The sequence below is a fragment of the Macaca mulatta genome, chromosome 10 (assembly GCF_049350105.2).
Source record: "Macaca mulatta isolate MMU2019108-1 chromosome 10, T2T-MMU8v2.0, whole genome shotgun sequence".
NCBI classification, from domain to species: Eukaryota; Metazoa; Chordata; class Mammalia; order Primates; family Cercopithecidae; genus Macaca; species Macaca mulatta.
This window is the reverse complement of record NC_133415.1, coordinates 89,280,428-89,299,157: the sequence shown is the minus strand read 5'-3', so window position 1 is coordinate 89,299,157 and position 18,730 is coordinate 89,280,428. Positions and strand designations below refer to the sequence as shown.

The following is an 18,730-nucleotide window of genomic DNA, read 5'->3' as shown; positions in this document are numbered from 1 at the left end:
GACACAGATCTCAGAGTCCCTGAGCAAGGAGCAAGGGTGGTTCCCAGGCCTGGAGCCCATCCCAGCTCAGCCTAGAGCCACAAGCACTGTCAGGGAGTGAGCCCAAGTGTGTGTGCCTGTGTGCTTGCACACACTCAGGTGCAGAGAATGCAGCTGGCAGGAATGGGGGTACACCCCGCAGCCCACCACCGTGCCTGCCCAGGCCCCTGGCTGCCATCACAGCCTCCCTGTGATTCAGAGGGAGTGGGAGAGACATAGAAAGGGAGAAAGGGGAGGAGGGTGAGAAACTGAGAGGGAAGGAAGGCAGAGAGGGTGGGAGGGAGAAGCAGAGAACTGAGGGAGACAGACAGAAGGCAAAGATGGTGGGGGGAGAAAGAGGAAGAGGAAGGGAGGGTAAGCTGGAAGAAAGAGAGGGAGACGGGCAGAGTAAGAGGAGGGAGGGAGGAGGAGGGAGGCTGTTCTCCTTCTTTTTCTCAGAGGCACAGAGAGAGAAGAGGCAGGAGGTGGCAGACTGGGGAGTGATGGCACCCCCAAGCCCCCTTCTAGATAGGTCTTTTGGCTGGGGAGGGGCACGCATCCACAGCGGCTGCTTCTCCCACCATCCCAGCTAGAGTTGACCCCGCCTGCCTGTCACCTGCCAGAGCTATTTCTGGAATGTGGAATCTGGGTCAGACAGGGGGAGGGAGAAGGGGACAGCAGTAGTGGCACTGGCAGTGGGGAATTGGCCAGGCACATGTGGGTGGGTGGGCAGGAAGGCAGCTCCTCGCCCTGCCCATGCCCTGCTTGAGAGGGGCTCTCACTGCCTCAAAACTGCCGCTCCCCCACATCTACCCACTGGCCTGCACAGATGCCTCTGTGAGAGGGACAGAGCCTTCATGCCCCTCAGCAGTGTAAGGGCTCAGAACAGCCCGGGGGTGGGGACAGGACCTGATTGCTCACTCCTTGGAGACAGATGCTGAGGAGTAAGGGGGCAGCCTTCTGAGCAGGGGTGACCCTGCAGGGAGACAGTGGCTGGATGTGCAGTGGTGAGGATGTGCCTGTGTGTGCTGGTGTTTGTCTGTGGAGGGAGTGATTTCGGGCAGGCTCGCCATATATGGTTGTACAAGTTTTATACTGATCAAGGATGCTACATATCGGGGTGGGGGGAGCCATTCACCACACAGACATAATTTAATTATATAATTATTATGACAAATTTCTGGCAAATGGAAGTAAAGGACCTTATTCCAATAAAAAGTGTGACCTGACAGTTTTTCAACAGATGGCAGTTAAGTGTCTTAAGGAGTGTCCTTTCTTTCTTTCTTTCTTTTTTTTTTGAGACAGAGTCTCACTCTGTCACCCAGACTGGAGTATAATGGCGCGATCTCGGCTCACTGCAACTTCTGCCTCCCGGGTTCAAGTGATTCTCCTGCCTCAGCCTCCCGAGTAACTGGGATTATAGATGCCCAGCTAATTTTTGTATTTTTAGTAGAGACGGGGTTTTGCCATGTTGGCCATTCTGGTCTCGAACTCCTGACCTCAGGTGATCCACCCGCCTCAGCCTCCCAAAGTGCTAGGATTACAGGTGTGAGCCACCACGCCCAGCCTTTTTTTCTTTTTCTTTTCTTTCTTTCTTTTTTTTTTTTGAGACGGAGTCTCACTCTTATCGCCCAGGCTGGAGTGCAATGGCGCAATCCCAGCTCACTGCAACTTCCGCCTCCTGGGTTCAAGTGATTCTTCTGCCTCACCTCCAGAGTAGCTGAGATTATAGGCACCCGCCACCACACCCAGCTAATTTTTGTATTTTTAGTAGACACAGGGTTTCACCATGTTGGCCAGGCTGGTCTCGAACTCCTGACCTCAGGTGATCCACCTGCCTTGGCCTCCCAAAGTGTTGGAATCACAGGTGTGACCCATCGTGGTCCGCCTCTTTTTTCTTTTTTTAAAGACAGGGTCTCATTCTGTTACCCAGGCTGGAGTACAGTGGCATGATCATGGCTCACTGCAGCCCGACCTCCCAGGCTTAAGCAAATCCCACCTCAGCCTCCCAAACAGCTGCAATCACCATGCCCAGCTAATGTTTTTATTTTGTAGAGACAGATTCTCACTGTGTTGCCCAGGCTGGTCTTGAACTCCTGGGCTCAAGTGATCCTCCCACCTTGGTCTCCCAAAGCATTGGGATTATGGGTATGAGCCACTGCACCCAGCCTCTGTTTCTTTTTAGACAGGGTTTTGCTCTGTCACCCAGGCTGAAGTGCAGTGGCTAACTAAAAAAATTTTTTTGTTGAGATGGAGTCTCACTATGTTGCTGAGGCTGGTCTTGAACTTCTGGCCTCAAGAGATCCTCCCACCTCAGCCTCTGAAAGTGCTGGGATTATAGCACCATGCTCAGCACTGTACCTGGCCTGAGCTTGCTCCTTTTGGATGCATTTGTTAAAGACTTACAAGACAAAGGAGCCGAGCATAGTGGCTCATGCCCGTAATCCCAGCACTTTGGGAGGCCAGGGCAGGCGTATCACTTGAGGTCAAGGGTTCGAAACCAGCCTGGCCAACATGGTGAAACCCCCGTCTCTACTAAAAATACAAAAATTAGCCAGGCATGGTGGTGTATGCCTGCGGACTCAGATACTTGGGAGGCTGAGGCAGGAGAATGACTTGAACCTGGGAGGCGGAGGTTGTAGTTAGCCAAGATCATGCCGTTGCACTCCAGCCTGAGTGACAGAGGGAGACTCTGCCTCAAAAAAAAAAAAAAAAAAAAAAAAAAAAAAAAAAAAAAAAAGACTTACACAAGAAAAAGGCCAAGTGCAGTGGCTCACGCCTGTAATCCCAGCACTTTGGGAGGCCAAGGGGGGTAGATCACCTGAGGTCAGACGTTCAAGACCAGCCTAGCCAACATGATGAAACCCCATCTTTACTAAAAATACAAAAGTTAGCTGGGTATGGTGGCACACCCCTGTAATCCCATCTCCTTGGGAGGCTAAGGCAGGAGAATGGCTTGAATTCAGGAAGTAGAGATTGCAGTGAGTTGAGATTGTGCACTTCAGCCTGGACAACAGAGCAAGACTCTGTCTAAAAAAAAAAAAGATTTATAAGAAAAGGAGGAACTCAAAAGAAATAGCTAGGCCAAGTGCCATGGCTCACACCTATAATCCCAGTACTTTTACAAGGCCAGGGTGGGAGGATCACTTGAGCCCAGGAGTTCAAGACCAGCCTAGTAGAACATAAGGCGACCCCATCTCTACAAGAAATTTAAAAATTAGCCAGGCATGGTACTGCATGCCTCTGGTCCCAGGTATTCAGGAGGCTGAAGCAGGAGGATCACTTGAGCCCGGGAGGTCAAGGCTATGGTGAGCTATGACCATGCCACTGCACCCATGCCTGGGTGACACATGGAGATCCTGTCTGAAAAAGTAAAAAATAGCTGATCTTCAAGGAGTGTTTAGAGGAAAGGGAAGGAGACCAGAACTTGCTTAGTTGGAAAATAAATTTGTCAACTCCAGCCCCTCTAGACAGTAAACCATTCTCAAATTAAGATACAGCTTCATTGGGTATGGTGGCTCACACCTGTAATTCCAGCACTTTGGGAGGCCAAGGCAGGTGGATCACCTGAGGTCAGGAGTTTGAGACCAGCCTGACCAACATGGAGAAACCCTATCTCTACTAAAAATACAAAATTAGCTGGGCGTAGTAGCGCATGCCTGTAATCCCAGCTACTTGGGAGGCTGAGGCAGGAGAATTGCTTGAACCCAGGAGGTGGAGGTTGCGATGAGCTGAGATCGCGCCATCGTACTCCAGCCTGGGCAACAAGAGAGAAACTCAAAAAAAAAAAAAAAAAAGATACATCCTCAGGGCAAAGATCAAACCAAGGTCATGGCCAGTTAAGATGCAGTATGTGAACAGGATCAAATCAAAGTGTGGTTATAATATGTCTTATTAACACTCTAAAAATAGTAGAGCCAGGCGTGGTGGCTCACACCTGTAATCCCAGCACTTTGGGAGGCCGAGGCGGGTGGATCACTTGAGGTTTGACACCAGCCTGGCCAACATGGTGAAACCCTGTCTCTACCAAAAATACAAAAATTAGCCAGTCATGGTGGCGTGCGCCTGTAGTCCCAGCTACTTGGGAGGCTGAGGCATGATAATTGCTTGAACCTGAGAGGTGGAGGTTGTGGTGAGCCAAGATCGCACCACTGCACTCCAGCCTGGGCGACAGAGAGACAGACTCTGTCTCAATCAAGCAAGTAAGCAATCAATCAATCAAGATACCAGGTAGCAGATGCTATTATCTGTTCAAAAGGGCCTACAAAAACTTAAGGGCACGGTCCCACAGAAGCCCAAAGTAAGCATCAAGTCAAGAGAGAGGCATGACTGAAAAACAATTATGGGTGTGGTTTTTGGCACCTGAAATTACAAGGAATCAAATACATAGAAAACTCATCAAATGTTTGAGGTAGGTGCATGGGTAAGATTGACCAGCTTAGGCTAAAGGGAGTAAGACCATTCAAGATGCAAAGGACATCTAGTTCCCTAACTTTCTTTAGGAAGGAAGCAAGCTAAGAAAGGTGTTCCACTGCCCAAGGCTATATTCTCCAAGTTCTCTTTAGAAGTGGCCAAAAATGCTGGAGAAGTAAGGGCTTTCAGAGAGCAGAACCAAGAGCTGTGGAGAACAACAGACTAGAAAATCAACCCCAGGGAGAACTTGGACCTTATCAACGCATTTGCCCAAAGCATTTGCCTTAACGCATTTGCCCAACAGTTGCTCAGGACTTCAGAACTTCAGAATTGCTGTGGATCAGTAAGTCTCTGAACCTCCATTTTCCCCTTTTCTGAACAGGAGTGTTAACTGCAGTTATCCTGTCCCTGTTTCACCAGTGTATGCTGTGTGGTTGGGGAGGGTTAGACTGTGGGGTAGATAAATAGTTTCTTTAAAAAATTAAGTCAATTGTTCAACAGAAGCCACATCCAGACCTGACATAGATCTTAAGAGTCTGATCCAATCTCATGATTTGATGAGATTTTTGGGGGTCTTGGGAATAAATATTTTCTACATGGAAAGGGCATAAGTATATACAGTCAAGACAATGGATCATGGAGCACTGAATTGTTGACCCTGATTCTTTTTTTTTTTTGAGATGGAGTCTCGCTTTTGTTGCCCAGGCTGGAGTGCAATGGTGCAATCTTGGCTCACTGCAACCTCCACCTCCTGGGTTTAAGCGATTCTCCTGCCTCAGCCTCTCGAGTAGCTGGAATTACAGGCAGGCACCACCATGCCTGGCTAATTTTTGTATTTTCAGTAGAGACGGGGTTTCGCCATGTTGGCGAGGCTGGTCTCAAACTCCTGGCCTCAAGTGATCCACCCGCCTCGGCCTCCCAAAGTGCTGGGATTACAGGCATGAGCCACCGCGCCCAGCCAAAGCCTGATTCTTTACCCCTCCCTGTGGCCATACCCTTTGCCATATGAATATAGTTTCCTACACAAAGGTGAGCAGGTACTTCTCCATCCCTTGTCTACAAGCTCAGTCATATGACTTGTGTTAGCCAATAGGATGTTAGCAGGTGTGACATAAGCAGAGGCCTTGAAATGTGCTTGTTTGGTTAGTTAGGCTTGCTCTTCTGCCTTCTGCCATCACCATAAGGAGAACATGCCCTGGCTAGACCACTGATCCCAGGAAGACCCTTTGGTCCCAGGAGGAGGATGAAAGACATGTGGAGCAGAACTGTCCCAACTGACAAACTTGGGAGAAAGAAATAAATGTGAATTGTTGTATTACGCTGATTTTGTGGTTGTTTGTTATGCAGCATAATTGTAGCAAGAGCTGACCGATACAGGGACCCAGGCAGTATTGGGACATGTAGCCCATCCCCTGTCTTTAGTCCATTCATGAGTGACGGGGGTTGGAAAAACTGGTGAGGGATGGTTTATTTGAAGTGAATTGCTAGGGGTGCTGTCTATCCCTCCAGGCCCACTTAATGCTTAGAGAACTTCGCATGGGTGTGAGGATATGGGAGATGTTATCCTTCACCCAAGGCCCCTTTGGAATTGTAGCAGTGTCTGGGACAGCCTGGGAGAGCTCTTCTGGATTTGGAGGACACAGAACCTGGGCCTCAGCTCCTGTTTGGAGACCTTGAAGTTGGAGAGGCTGGCAGGGCTACCGGTAACAGCAGGACTAGAAGGAAGGCTGTAGCAGGCCAGTCTATACTTCTAGAGGCTGTAGCGGACCAGTCTATACTTTCAGAGTCCCATAAGGCAAAGGCCCTTGTTTTCAAATGCATTAAGTGGTCATCAAGAGGGAAAGTAGTGCTGGAGTTGTCTTCAAAGGATTCTACCCAAGATGCCTGACTAGCAGAGCCAGGTGCCCTAGCAGAAAGAAGCTGAGTGGGGAGGAGGCAGACTGCCAGATGGAGAAGCTGAGGGGGAATAAGAAACAGTGAGGTGAAGGAAGATTGCCCATGCCAGGAAAGACAGCACTGGGGACCCTGCAGGGTGGGAGAAAGAGCCACCATGTGGCATCAGAGAGTCCCAGTGCCAGACAACACCTCCCTGGCCACCATCCCTTCCCAAGTGGAGGAACCAGAAACCGACAGAGGTGAACAAGGAACAGAGAAGACACCGATCGCCACACCCAGCTCCCCGCTGTGGGCTTCCCAGCTGAGGTCAAGCCCTAGCCGTGGGTGTGCGACATTTGCGGTGGACAAGGATGAAGTTTTGAAATCAGACCAGATTGGACCCTTACTAAATGAAAACGAGACTGTTCCTTAAATATTAAAAGTGACTGGAAAAGTTCAAGGATCTGCCCCAGATATAACCCATTGGCAGGGCGGGGAGACCAGAGAGGGTGCGACAGGCAATAGTGAGACAGTTGTTTCTTGCTCTGCCTCCTGCAAATAGAAGTTCATTCAGTCAATAAATTGGTTACCTGTGTATAGAATATCTATGGGATTCAAGTTCATTTATTTACATCAAACACGGGTTGAGCACTTGAAGCAGTGCCTGTCTTCCTACAACAATCCAACCCCAACCCCAATTGCTTTTTTATTTTTTCTTTGAGACAAGGTCTCGCTCTGTCACCCAGGCTGGAGCGCAATGGCTCGATCTCGGCTCATTGCAACCTCTGCCTCCCGGATTCAAGCGATTCTCATACCTCAGCCACCCGAGTAGCTAGAACTGCAGGCGTGTACCACCACACCTGGGTAATTTTTGTATGTTTAGTAGCTAGAACTACAGGCATGTACCACCACACCTGGGTAATTTTTATATGTTTAGTAGAGACGGCATTTCGCCATGTTGGCCAGGCGGGTCTGGAACTCCTGACCTCAAGTGATCTGCCCACCTTGGCTTCCCAAAGTGCTGGGATTACAGGCATGAGCCACGTAATTGCTTTTGATTTTCAGGAAGCTCAGAATGAAGCCTGAGAACCAATAATAACAGCTACCACTTACCAAGCTCCTACCACAAGCAAGTCCCTGCCTAAACATGTCCTGTGCACAGTATTATTTCATCTCCTTAAGAGCTCCCTGGGGTCTGGTGTATGACCTCAATTTATACATGGAGAAACTGAGGCTCAGGGAGGAGAACTAGCTTGTCAGAGAAAGCTCAAACCTCTCTCTACTATTGATAAACAATAAATTGTGCTGTTTTCCCTTGGTTTTGATTTTCTATTATTATTTTGAGACAAGGTCTCGCTCTGTCTCCTAGGCTGAAGTGCAGTGGTGTGAACACAGCTCACTTCACCTTTGATTTCCTGGGCTCAGATGACCCTCCTGCTTCAGCCTCCTGAGTAGCGAGGACCACAGGTATATGCCAACCCGACCAGCTAATTTATTTTTTTACAGTCCGGGTTTCATCATGTTGCCCAGGCTGGTCTCCAACTCCTAGGCTCAAGTGATCTGCCTCAGCCTCCCAAAGCGTTGGGATTATAGGTGTGAGCCACTGCGCCCGGCTAATTTTCAATTATTTCTTTTTATTTTTTGACCATCTTAATACTACTTAATAAGGTATCCATGTGCCATGGTGGTTTGCTGCACCTATCAACCTGTCATGTAGGTTTTAAACCCTGCATGCATTAGGTATTTGTCCTAATGCTCTCCCTCCCCTTGTCTCCCACCACCCCCTCCGACAGGCCCTGGTGTGTGATGTTCCCCTCCCTGTGTCCATGTGTTCTCATTGTTTACCTCCGTCTTATGAGTGACAACATGCAATTTTCTATTATTTCATGGCTTGCTCAGTTACACGGGGTCCCTTTTTTCTCTGATCACATATGGGTTATCTTCAGATGATTTAGATCAAGAATCCAGGGCCAGGTGTGGTGGCTCATGCCTATAATCCCAGCACTTTGAGAGGCCACGATGAGCAGATCCCTTGAGGTCAGAAGTTTAAGACCAGCCTGGTCAACATGGTGAAATCCCATCTCTATTAAAAATACAAAAATTAGCCAGGCATGGTGGCACGTGCCTGTAATTCCAGCTACTTGGGAGGCTGAAGAATGAGAATTGCTTGAACCTGGGAGGCAGAGGTTTCAGTTAGCCAAGATCATGCCACTGCACTCCAGCCTGGGTACGGAGTGAGACTCTGTCTCATCAACAACAACAACAACAACAAAACACCCAAGAATCCAGAAGGTATTCCCTGATTGTGTATATGAAAGAAGCCTGTAAACGCATCCCTTTGAGAAGGCTCAGTGCAGACCCCACCCTCATTGCAGGCTTCTCTCCAGGTTCCAACCTCCCCTACAGGTTTGCCTACCTGAACTAATTCCAAGAGGCAGGTCAAGCTTCAGGAAGCCCTGACTACAGCAGGTGGCTGCTCTAAGCCAATGAGCAACCAAGTACCCCACAAGCTCCAGCCCCCTCCAATACCTCCCACACCTCCCAGGGGTGGCATCTGCCTCTGGGACCCCCATTTGAGCTCCAGTGGCCAATTGGCTGGAAGTTCAGCTCCAAGGTCTCCTGCTTTTGCTCCCAATCATCCCCCTGGTGCGGGCCAGCCCGAGACAGATTCCTCCCTGTATCCTCCCAGGCTGGCCCACCAGGCATGGTCCTTAGAGTCCCCTTGAAAAGAAAAAAAACCCCTTCCCACATCACAGTACTCACTTGGAAGCGTGCGACTATTGCTGAGGCTGCCAGTACTGGGCGGTGGGGAGAGGGACTGCAGGGAGACACTGTCTTCCTCCTGTGAGCAGCCTGCCTGGATGGCACGCAGGTAGCTGTGGCTGCGGGAGCGGAAGTAGCTGGGCAGTGGCAAGTCAAGCGTCTCTGCCGCTGTGGACTCTGCTTCACTGCAGGCTGACTCGCAGGCTGCCTCATACTGATCACTCAGCTCTGCCTCCCGTACCTGTCCAGGCAAAGGCAGGCATGAGGGGCTGGCTATCTTGCCCATCATGGGGGGAGAGGTTCTTGGTGGTGGGCTCAGGGCAGGGCTGGACAGTCTGTGGGGTCTGACCTCAGCCCACTCAGCTCCATCTCACTCAGGGTATGTGATGGGCAGATGGAGCCCTTAAGAAAGAAACAGCCCCACCTCTCTGGGCCTCAATTTTCCCATCTCTATAATGAGGACAAAGTTGGAATATCTCAGGATATTAACTCTGTGATAAAAATCAGGGTCCAAACTGATTAATAGACTTTAAGGGCACATCTGAATTTAGTGTGAAAGAGGTCTATAATCAATTAGCAATGTCTGTCCTGAATGTTGGAATGGGGATGGCAGTAGGTATGCTGGATATTTACCATCTTATGGTCCAATCCCTTTATTTTACAAGGAAAGAAACCAAGGGTCAGTAAGGGGAAGACATTTGCCACAGGTACCCAGTGAGGAAGTGGCAGAACCAACACTCCAAATATGTATTTAAGGAAAATTAATCTCGCTCTGGTATACAGAATGGATGTTGGGAAAGGGGTCTGGAATGGAGGCTGAGGCCAGAGATGAAGCTGAAGCAATTGTCTGGTGGGAGAAGATAAAACTGGAGTGAGGGTAGTTGCAGTGAGGATTGATTAATGATGTCTGCCATGGACAGTATGGAAAACGGTGATGTGTATGCTATTTGCTATCTTGCATCTAATTCAACTTTGTGTAGATGGTTCCTAAGTATTTCTCCAGAAATGACTGTCTAGGACCCTGCAAATCTGAAGCCAAGGGTGTGGGCCTTGAGGGGTCTCACCATGCACATACTCTTTGAGGGTTCTAGAAGGGCTATCTGACCCATGTCTCAGGCCATGTTGGTAACTGAAGACCACAGAGGATAAGCTGGGGAGTCAGTTGGCCAAAGATGTGGACATCCTGGGGGTTGGCCTGGGCCAGAGTGGGAGGGGGCACAAGCTGACTGACCATGTGGAGGAAAAGATTGATCTGGGCCTGGGGCCAGCTGTGTCCCACCCAGCTGTGTAACCTCAGGCCATCACCATCTTCTCTGGGTCAGTTTCTCCTCATCTACATGAAATAGATGCTCATGTTCTCATCTGAGACTGCATCAGGTCAAACAATTAGATGGGTGTTCACCCAATTTGGAGGGTGAATGGAAAGTTCTAAATCTGTGCTTTTTTTTTTTTTTTTTTTTTTTCTTTTGAGATGGAATCTTGCTCTGTCTCCCAGGCGCGATCCCGGCTCACTGCAACCTCCACCTCCCGGGTTTAAGAAATTCTTCTGCCTCGGCCTTCTGAGTAGCTGGGACTACAGGTGTGTGCCACCATGCCCGGCTAATTTTTGTATTTTTAGTAATGATGGGGTTTCACCATATTGGCCAGGCTGGTCTCAAACTCCTGACCTCGTGATCTGCCCGCCTTGGCCTCCCAAAGTGCTGGGATTACAGGCATGAGCCACTGCGCCTGGCCAAATCTGTGCATTTCAATATGGCAGCCACGAGCCATGTATGGCTATTTAGGTTTAAATTAATTAAAATTCAGCCTGGGTAACATAGTGGGACCCCAGCTCTACAAAAGAAATTAAAAATATAAAAATTAGCCAGGTGTGGTAGCGTGTACCTCAAGTCCCAGTTACTTGAGCCCAGGAGTTCCAGGCTGCAGTGAACTATGATCATGACACTGCACTCCAGCCTGGGGGACAAAGCAAGATCCTGCCTCTAAAAAAATTTTAAAATGATAATAATGATTGATTAGGCCAGGTGTGGTGGCTCATGCCTGTAATCCCAGCACTTTGGGAGGCCAAGGCGGGTAGATCACTTGAGGTCAGGAGTTCGAGACCAGCCTGGCCAACATGGCGAAACCCTGTCTCTACTACAAATCTCAAAATTGGTCGAGCGTGGTGGCACATGCCTGTGGTGCCAGCTACTTGGGAGGCTGAAGCAGGAGAATCACTGGAACCCTGGAGGGGGAGGTTGCAGTGAGCTGAGATTGGGCAACTGCACTCCAGCCTGGGTGATAAAATGAGACTCCGTCTCAAAAAAAAATTTTTTTTTGATTAAAATTAAATAAAGTTCCATAGTCACAGGAGCTACATTTGACTTGCTCAAGACCACAGGTAAGCCAGACACAGTGGCTCACGCCTGTAATCTCAGCACTTTGCGGGGCTGACGTGGGAGGATCACTTGAGTTCACGAGTTTGAGACCAGCCTGGGCCACATAGCGAGACCCTGTCTCTAATAAAAAATTAGCCAGGGATGGTAGTGCGTGCCTGTAGTCACAGCTACTCAGGATGTTGAGGTGGGACGATCACCTGAGCCTGGGAGGTGGAGGCTGCAGTGAACCATGATCGCACCACTGCACTCAGCGTGGGTGACAGAGTGAGACCGTATCTCAAAAATAAGTAAATAAATAAAGTCACATATAGCTAGTGGCTACCTTATTGGACAGTGTGGATTACAGAACATTTCCATCATTACATAAAGTTCTACTGTATCGTACTGATAAATTAAAATATAGGCCATGTGGCAAACCCAAAATTCACTCAGAAGGAGTGTTAAAGAGATAGGTGTTTCTCCTCCAAAACTGCATCCTGAAGTTATGAAGAGACCCTCGTGACTGCCGGGGGCATGAGGTCTTGCTTTGGGATCACACAGGAACCACATGGCTCTGGAACTAGACTGCCATGGGTCCAACCCTTGGCCCATCATTTCCTCGCAATATGAACGTGGGCAAGTCACTTAATCACTTTGTGTCTCAGTTTCCCCACCTATAAAATGGGGCTGTAGTCCCCATTTCACAGGGTTGTGGTAAAGATGAAATGAGAGAATTCATATCACAGGCTTAGGATAGAGTCCAAGAGAGTATGCACCTAGTAACCTCTACCCACGAATACAGGTAACTCCGTGGAGTCTGTCAATGTTGGTTAAGATGCTCTTGAGCCATCAGAGGCGAGACCAGCTGGTCAGTGCTGCTGGTGTGTGTATCACTGAGGATTTACTGTGTAGCAGGCACTGTCCTGGGGGCTTTGTATGTTAATGCATCACATCCTTACCACTCGCCTATTAAAGGTAGATGGGGAAGAGGTGGCTTGGCCCACTGTGGGCTCTTTAAACAACTTCTTGAATCATGTGTTCAGGAGGAATACACAGCTCCTGTGACATGGGGGAGAGGGACACATGGGGCAGCCATGGCTGGAATCAGTAGCTGGAGGTCTGGTCCTAGTTTTGCCCCTATGGGTTGTGTGGCCTTGCACAAGTCCCTTACACCCTCCTGGCTCAAAGTGGGGTTGATCTCAGAGTACCTTTCCTGCCCCTGGTTTTTGGTCTTTGGCCTGGGAGGGAGGAGAGGGACACTTCCAGGGGCAGGAAAGGAGTGTCTGGGAGGTGGCGCCCTTAGGGCAGCCAGACAGTGCTGTAAGCAGCATAACCTCGCCAACCTGTGTGAAGCTGGAAAGTCTCCACACTCACTCCAACACCCCAGCATCCTTAAATGTCCTCCTGGGGCTCCAGAAAGGAGAAAAGCCAAGGGATCTGGGGGCTGGGACCTGGAAGCTAATATCACCAGCCCCCAGCCCCTGACCTGTCCAACTTCAACAGTCTCCCTAGGCCTGACCCAGGCTTTGTGGGAGGAGAGAGAAGGGCAGGAGTCCTGGAGTTATTTCTTGCCCCATCCACAGCACCTAGCTCATTCTTCCCCATCTTCAAAAGGAGGAAACTGAGGCACACAGAGGTGAAGCAATAAGGGCAGGGAGTGGAGGGTCAGGACACCAATGTGAGCTTAAACTCCATCCATTGGAAGTGGATTTCCTGGTGATGGCTCTGCTTGTACCCGCCTGGACTGGGTGCTGGGACCACTCAGAGGGCAGGCCTAAGACCCAGACCTACACTCTGGGATTGGGGTGGAAGAGAAGGGCAAACATACTGACCTGCTGCTCATGGCCAAACAACTGGGGGATCAGGGAGGCCTGTCCAAAAATCTGCAGGAAAGAGAGGGTAAGGGTTATGGGAGGACCAGGGCTGGGGCTGGGGTCGGGGATTCAGGGTCAGTTGCAAGGAAACTTGAAGCTGGCTGGTCTAACCTCCTCCCCAGACTGGCTGGGACCCAGCTGCTAGGAGGTCTCACTTGGCTTCTTCCAGGGATGGGAGGCTCACTCCTTCTGGGGCTGGGCATTACTGAGGACTTATAATCTGCTGTTTAAAAGTCCTTCTTGGCCGGGCGCCGTAGCTCATGCCTGTAATCCCAGCACTCTGGGAGGCCAAGGTGGGCGGATCACCTGAGGTCGGCAGTTCGAGACCAGCCTGACCAATATGGAGAAACCCCATCTCTACTAAAAATACAAAATTAGCCAGGCATGGTAGTACATGCCTGTGGGAGTTACTAGGGAGGCTGAGGCAGGAGAATCACTTGAACCCGGGAGGCAGAGGTTTCGGTGAGCCGAGATCACGCCATTGTACTCCAGCCTGGGCAACAAGAGCGAAACTCCGTCTCAAAATAAATAAATAAACAAATAAACAAACAAATAAAATAAAAGTTCTTCTTTAGGTCTAGCCCCTGTGACCATGTATCCTCTGTCTGCTGCCTCTCATCTGGCAGGCAGCCCACCTGGAGATACAGATTAGGGATGGAGCCCAGAGCCTGCTCTGTCCCAGCCTAGGATATCTCTGACTTTGGGGCCAAATATGTGGCTTGGGTCACTCAAGCTTCTAGGGGTGAGGCTGTGAGGGGTCAGAGGATCCTGGACTAGGAGAGAACTGGGACTGGGCAGCGGGTGGTAGGTGAGACCTGCTGCTGCCCCCAGCCTGGCTGATTCATAAGCCTTTTTGTGTAGTTAAAGGGCAAAGGTGTCCCGGGTGCCAGGCCCAGGCCTGGGTGGAGATGGGATGTGTAGAGAGACAGACAGACACAGAGAGAGACATGGAGATGGAGACTCACTGGAGAGAATCAGAGAAAAATGTGAATGAGGGGAGAGAGAGAAAAAAAAACAGACGGAGACAGACACAGACAGGAAGACTGAGATGAGAAAACGTGGTGGGATGGGAGAGACAGGGAGGGACGCCATCCATTCAGCAAACACCTACTGAGCATCTGCCCTGTGCCAGGCACTGTGCCAGGCACTGGGGACACTGCAGGCAACAAGACAGCAAGGCCCCCGCCCCCAGGAGATCCTAGTTTTAAGAGGGAGACAGACATTAAGTAAATAAGCAAACGATTCTAGTTCCAGGCAGTGTCAGTTAAGCAGGGTAAAGGAACAGCGCCTGGGAGGGCTACTTTAGACAGAGCGATCACAGGCAGCCTCTCTGAGGAGGTGACATTCGAGCAGAGACCTGAAACGCGAGGAGCCAGCTGTGCAAAGATTTGAGAAGAGGAAACAGCAAATGCAGAGGGCCTGGAGCAGAATGATGTGGCATGCTCCTATATAAGGAGCAGAAAGGAGGCCAGCATGGCTGGAGCAGGGCAAGGGACAGGGTCCAACAGGGAGGCAGGGCCTAGGTCTTACAGGGCTTCACAGGTCCAAGTAAGGACTCTGGCTTTCCCTCTGCGGGAGGTGGGAGACAACGGAGGGTCTTGAGCAGGGGTGTGGCTTTGACAGCTCCATTTGGCCACTGAGTATGGATTGGAGGACAGCAGTTCAGGTGTGACTTGGTGGAGTCTGGATGAGGGGGGCAGGGGCAGGGGGTTCCCTGGGCTGGGCACTCTACCCCTCCCCATGTCTGAGGGGCTGGGGAAGGAGTTTGGCTAGGCCAGGAATAATGGAGTTGTGAGGAGTCGGGGTCCCAAAACCTTCTAAGCAGTCCTCTAACCCTGGTCCTGGGCCTACACACAGTGGCCTATTCCTGCTGAGAGGGGGCTGGACTCGCACCTGGCTGCCCCACTGCCTAACTGCTACCACCAGCAGGCGTCTGCCTTCTCGGGGGGCTCATCTCCCCATCCAGACAACGCGGGGTGCCTTTTGGTCCTGACTGGTTCTCCCTTTGCAAACCCTAAAGTGCTGAGTACATGGCAGGAGCTGAGGTCCAGGTCTGGGTTGGACAGCCCCAGATCCCTGCCCAACTTTGCCTTCTCCTAGCTGCATGACCTCACCTCTCTGAGCCTCAGTTGCTTCACCTATGAAATGGGAATATGGATAACAAGGCCACCTCTGGGGATGGTTAAGGGCTCAAGGAGCTGATGGTTGAGAGGGTGGCATGCAAATTCAACGTGCAGCACAGCGTGCTCCTCACTGACACAGGCAGAGCTGGTTGCGCCTGGGAGCACAACTGCCCACTGAGTAGGTGGGCACAGAGGTCCAAAGTAGAGCAGTCACTTGCTGGAGGCCACACAAGATGCTAATAATAACCAGAAAGGCAGCTACCCTCTGCTGAGCACACCGCCTTCACAATCCCACTTATTCCTCTCAACAGCCCCCAAATAGAAATGCTCACCTTCCTCTGGTAAATCAGGAAACCGAGGCTCAGGGAGGGGAGGTGACTATCCTGGGTTCATACTGTCAAGTGACAAAACTGGGACTCGAACCCAGGTCTCCAGTTCCCTATCCTCATGGTTCTGAACCCCATGAGAAGCAACAGGCGCCCTGCTGGCATCCTGTGTTTACAATGGTGGTATGCGCTTCCTCCCTTGGGGTCCTGGGTCAGGCCCCATAACTGTGCTCTCCAGCCACAGGACAGTCGGTGGGGCAGAGACACACACAGGAGGCTTCAGGAATAAGGACCAAACAGAAGCACAGTGCAGACATCTGGGGGCCACTCAGCATGGGGTGGGCCTGGGGGTGTACTCTTCCCAGACGGGAGTCAGAACTCAAACCCCCTGACTCTCCAGCCTGCCTGCCACCCTCACCTGACTGATGCAGCTGGAGTCATTGAGGCTGTCGCTGACAGGGGTGTAGTCCTCTTCCCAGCTTGGACACTTGGAGGGCAGCAGCATGTCCACTGAATCCAGGCGGTCCAGACTCCTGGTGGGGAGTGGGGAGCAGACAGGGCTCAGCCCACCCATTGTTCAACCAGCTTTTGGAGGCCTTGACCATCTGTGATGCACAGGTGGTCCACCCCTGTGATGCCCACTGGAGCCACAGGGTGGCAGCACGAGCTTGCATTTGACTGTTTAAAGCCCAAGGCTGGCCCTGCCCAATTCTGCAGCCCCTTTCCTTCCTCCTTGCAGGTCTGGGACATTTCCAGAGGCCTGACAGAGGTGGGTTAAGTTCTACAGCCTAGGGTTCCCACAGGGCATCAGCTCTGTGGCGATGTTCAAGTGGCTTCTATCAGGCCCCTAGACTCACCCCTTATCTCCATGACCCCAGTCCTTTAATCTTTCTCACGTCTACCTGACCCTGGGCCTCCCCCAGTCCTCATTCTGGGGATAAAATCCAAGCATCCAATAGCTCCGGCCCCTGACACAGAAGGGTTTGGACTGGAATCCAGCTTTCTCTGCTGGGTGACCCTGGGCAAGCCATTATCCCTTACTTAAGTCTCAGTTTCCTCATCTCTAAAATGGGGATGACGCTGCCTGCCTGCTGGGGCTGCAGTGAGGATTCAGTGATGCAGATTAAAGGACATCGGGTCAGGCACAGTGGCCAGCGGGCAAGTGCTAACAGACAGCAGCTCTTACTATTATTGCTACTATTACTACTGTTATTATTATTGCTTCCCTTGAATCTAGGCCTAAGCCCCGGGCTTCCTGCCTCTCCCACCTTACTGCCCACTGGTCACTCATAGATATCCTAGTAGGATCTCAGTACTAGAAAGGATCTTAGAGATCCTACAGCTCAGCCCCTTCACTTAAAGATGGGGAAACTGGGCTGGGCGTGGCTGTAACCCTAGCACTTTGGGAGGCCGAGGCAGGTGGATCACCTGAGGTCAGGAGTTCGAGACCAGCCTGGACAACATGGTGAAACCCCATCTCTACTAAAACACAAAAATTAGCCGGGCATGATGACGTGCGCCTGTAATCCCAGCTACTCGGGAGGCTGAGGCAGGAGAATTGCTTGAACCCGGGAGGTGGAGGTTGTAGTGAGCCAAGTTTGTGCCACTGCACTCCAGCCTGGGGCAACAGAGTAAGACTCTGTCTCCAAAAAAAAAAAAAAAAGATGGGGAAACTGAGCAGGCGTGGGGGCTCACACCTATAATCCCAGCACTTTGGGAGGCCAAAGCAGAAGAGTCACTTGAGCCGAGGAGTTCAACACCACTCTGGGCAACATAGTGAGGCCTGGGAAACTGAGGCCCAGAGGGAAAAAGACTGGCCAAGGTCATCCAGTGACAGAGGGAAAAACGGAAGTCACTGCCGGCCTGGGCAGTGCGGGGGGTGATAAGCAAGGGGAGAGCAATATATACATATATATATATATATATATATATATTTTCTTTTTTTTTTGAGACAGTCTCACTCTATCACCCAGGCTGGAGTGCAGTGGCATGATCTCAGCTCCCTGCAACCTCTGCCTCCTGGGTTCAAGTGATTTTCATGCCTCAGCCTCCCTAGTAGCTGGGATTACAGGCATGAACCACCATGACCTGCTAATTTTTATATTTTTAGTAGAGATGCGGTTTTGCCATGTTGACCAGGCTGGTGTCGAACTCCTGACCTCAAGTGATCTGCCTGCTTTGGCCTCCCAAAGTGCAGGGATTACAAGCGTGAGCCACTGTGCCCAGTCACAAAAACTTCTTTTAAAAAATTAGCTGGGCATGGTGGCCCATGACTGTACTCCCAGCTACTCAGGACGCTGAGGTAGGAGGATCACTTGAGTGCAGGAGGTCGAGGTTGCAGTGAGCCATGATTGCACTATTGCACTCCAACCTGGGCAACATAGCAAGACCCTGTTCCCCACGTCCCCCACAAAAAAGATGGAGAAACTAAGGTAAAGAGAGGGGCAGACCTGGAATTGTCTGGTGGTGTCCTGAATTCCATCCTGGAGGCCATTCTCTGTCTTCTGCCCAGTCAACTAGACTCCTGGCTGCTCCGAGAACACTGCCCTCTTCCTGCCTAGGTACCAGTGTCACCTGACCTGTTCTTTTCCCTCTGTCTCAGTCTTCCCAGGCCACCTCCTCCATGAAGCCTTGGCTCCTGTCTCCCATAGTTGAAGATCTAGGGAGAAGCTTGTTCCCCTAACTCCGCCAAGCCTTACAGCAACACAATGGGGCTTGGCTGGTGAATTCCAGGCAGGCACTGGGACAGGAAAAGCCTGTCTATCACTCTTTGACTTCTGGATTCACCTCCCTCCCCCATCTTGGAGCTCCCCACAGGGATCAGTTACAGTGGCAAAGGTAGAGCGCGCTCTGGCCTTCCCTAGACAGTGCTGTTACAGGTGATGCACTCACTTAGGGCAGGCTCTCCTAACCTGAAGACCAAGATCCCGTGGGACAGTTCCCCTGTGGGAGTGGAACTTACCTGGGGAAGTGGCTCCTGT

General features: G+C 50.8%; 1 protein-coding gene across 34 annotated transcripts in view; it reads right to left on the bottom strand.

Annotated features, from left to right (window-relative positions):
• Nucleotides 1-18,730, bottom strand: part of DLGAP4 (DLG associated protein 4) — a 259,162-nt gene that overhangs the window by 77,222 nt on the left and 163,210 nt on the right. For 26 of the 34 annotated variants that reach the window (XR_013398597.1, XM_077948350.1, XM_077948351.1 and 23 more), the window contains 3 exon segments: nt 16,168-16,282; nt 13,259-13,309; nt 9,070-9,310 (listed from right to left, as the gene is read on the bottom strand). Coding sequence is in view for 31 of the 34 variants with exons in the window: in XM_077948350.1 (XP_077804476.1) it covers nt 9,070-9,310; nt 13,259-13,309; nt 16,168-16,282 (407 nt within the window). In the remaining 3 variants the exon portion in view is untranslated. 34 annotated transcript variants of the gene reach the window in all.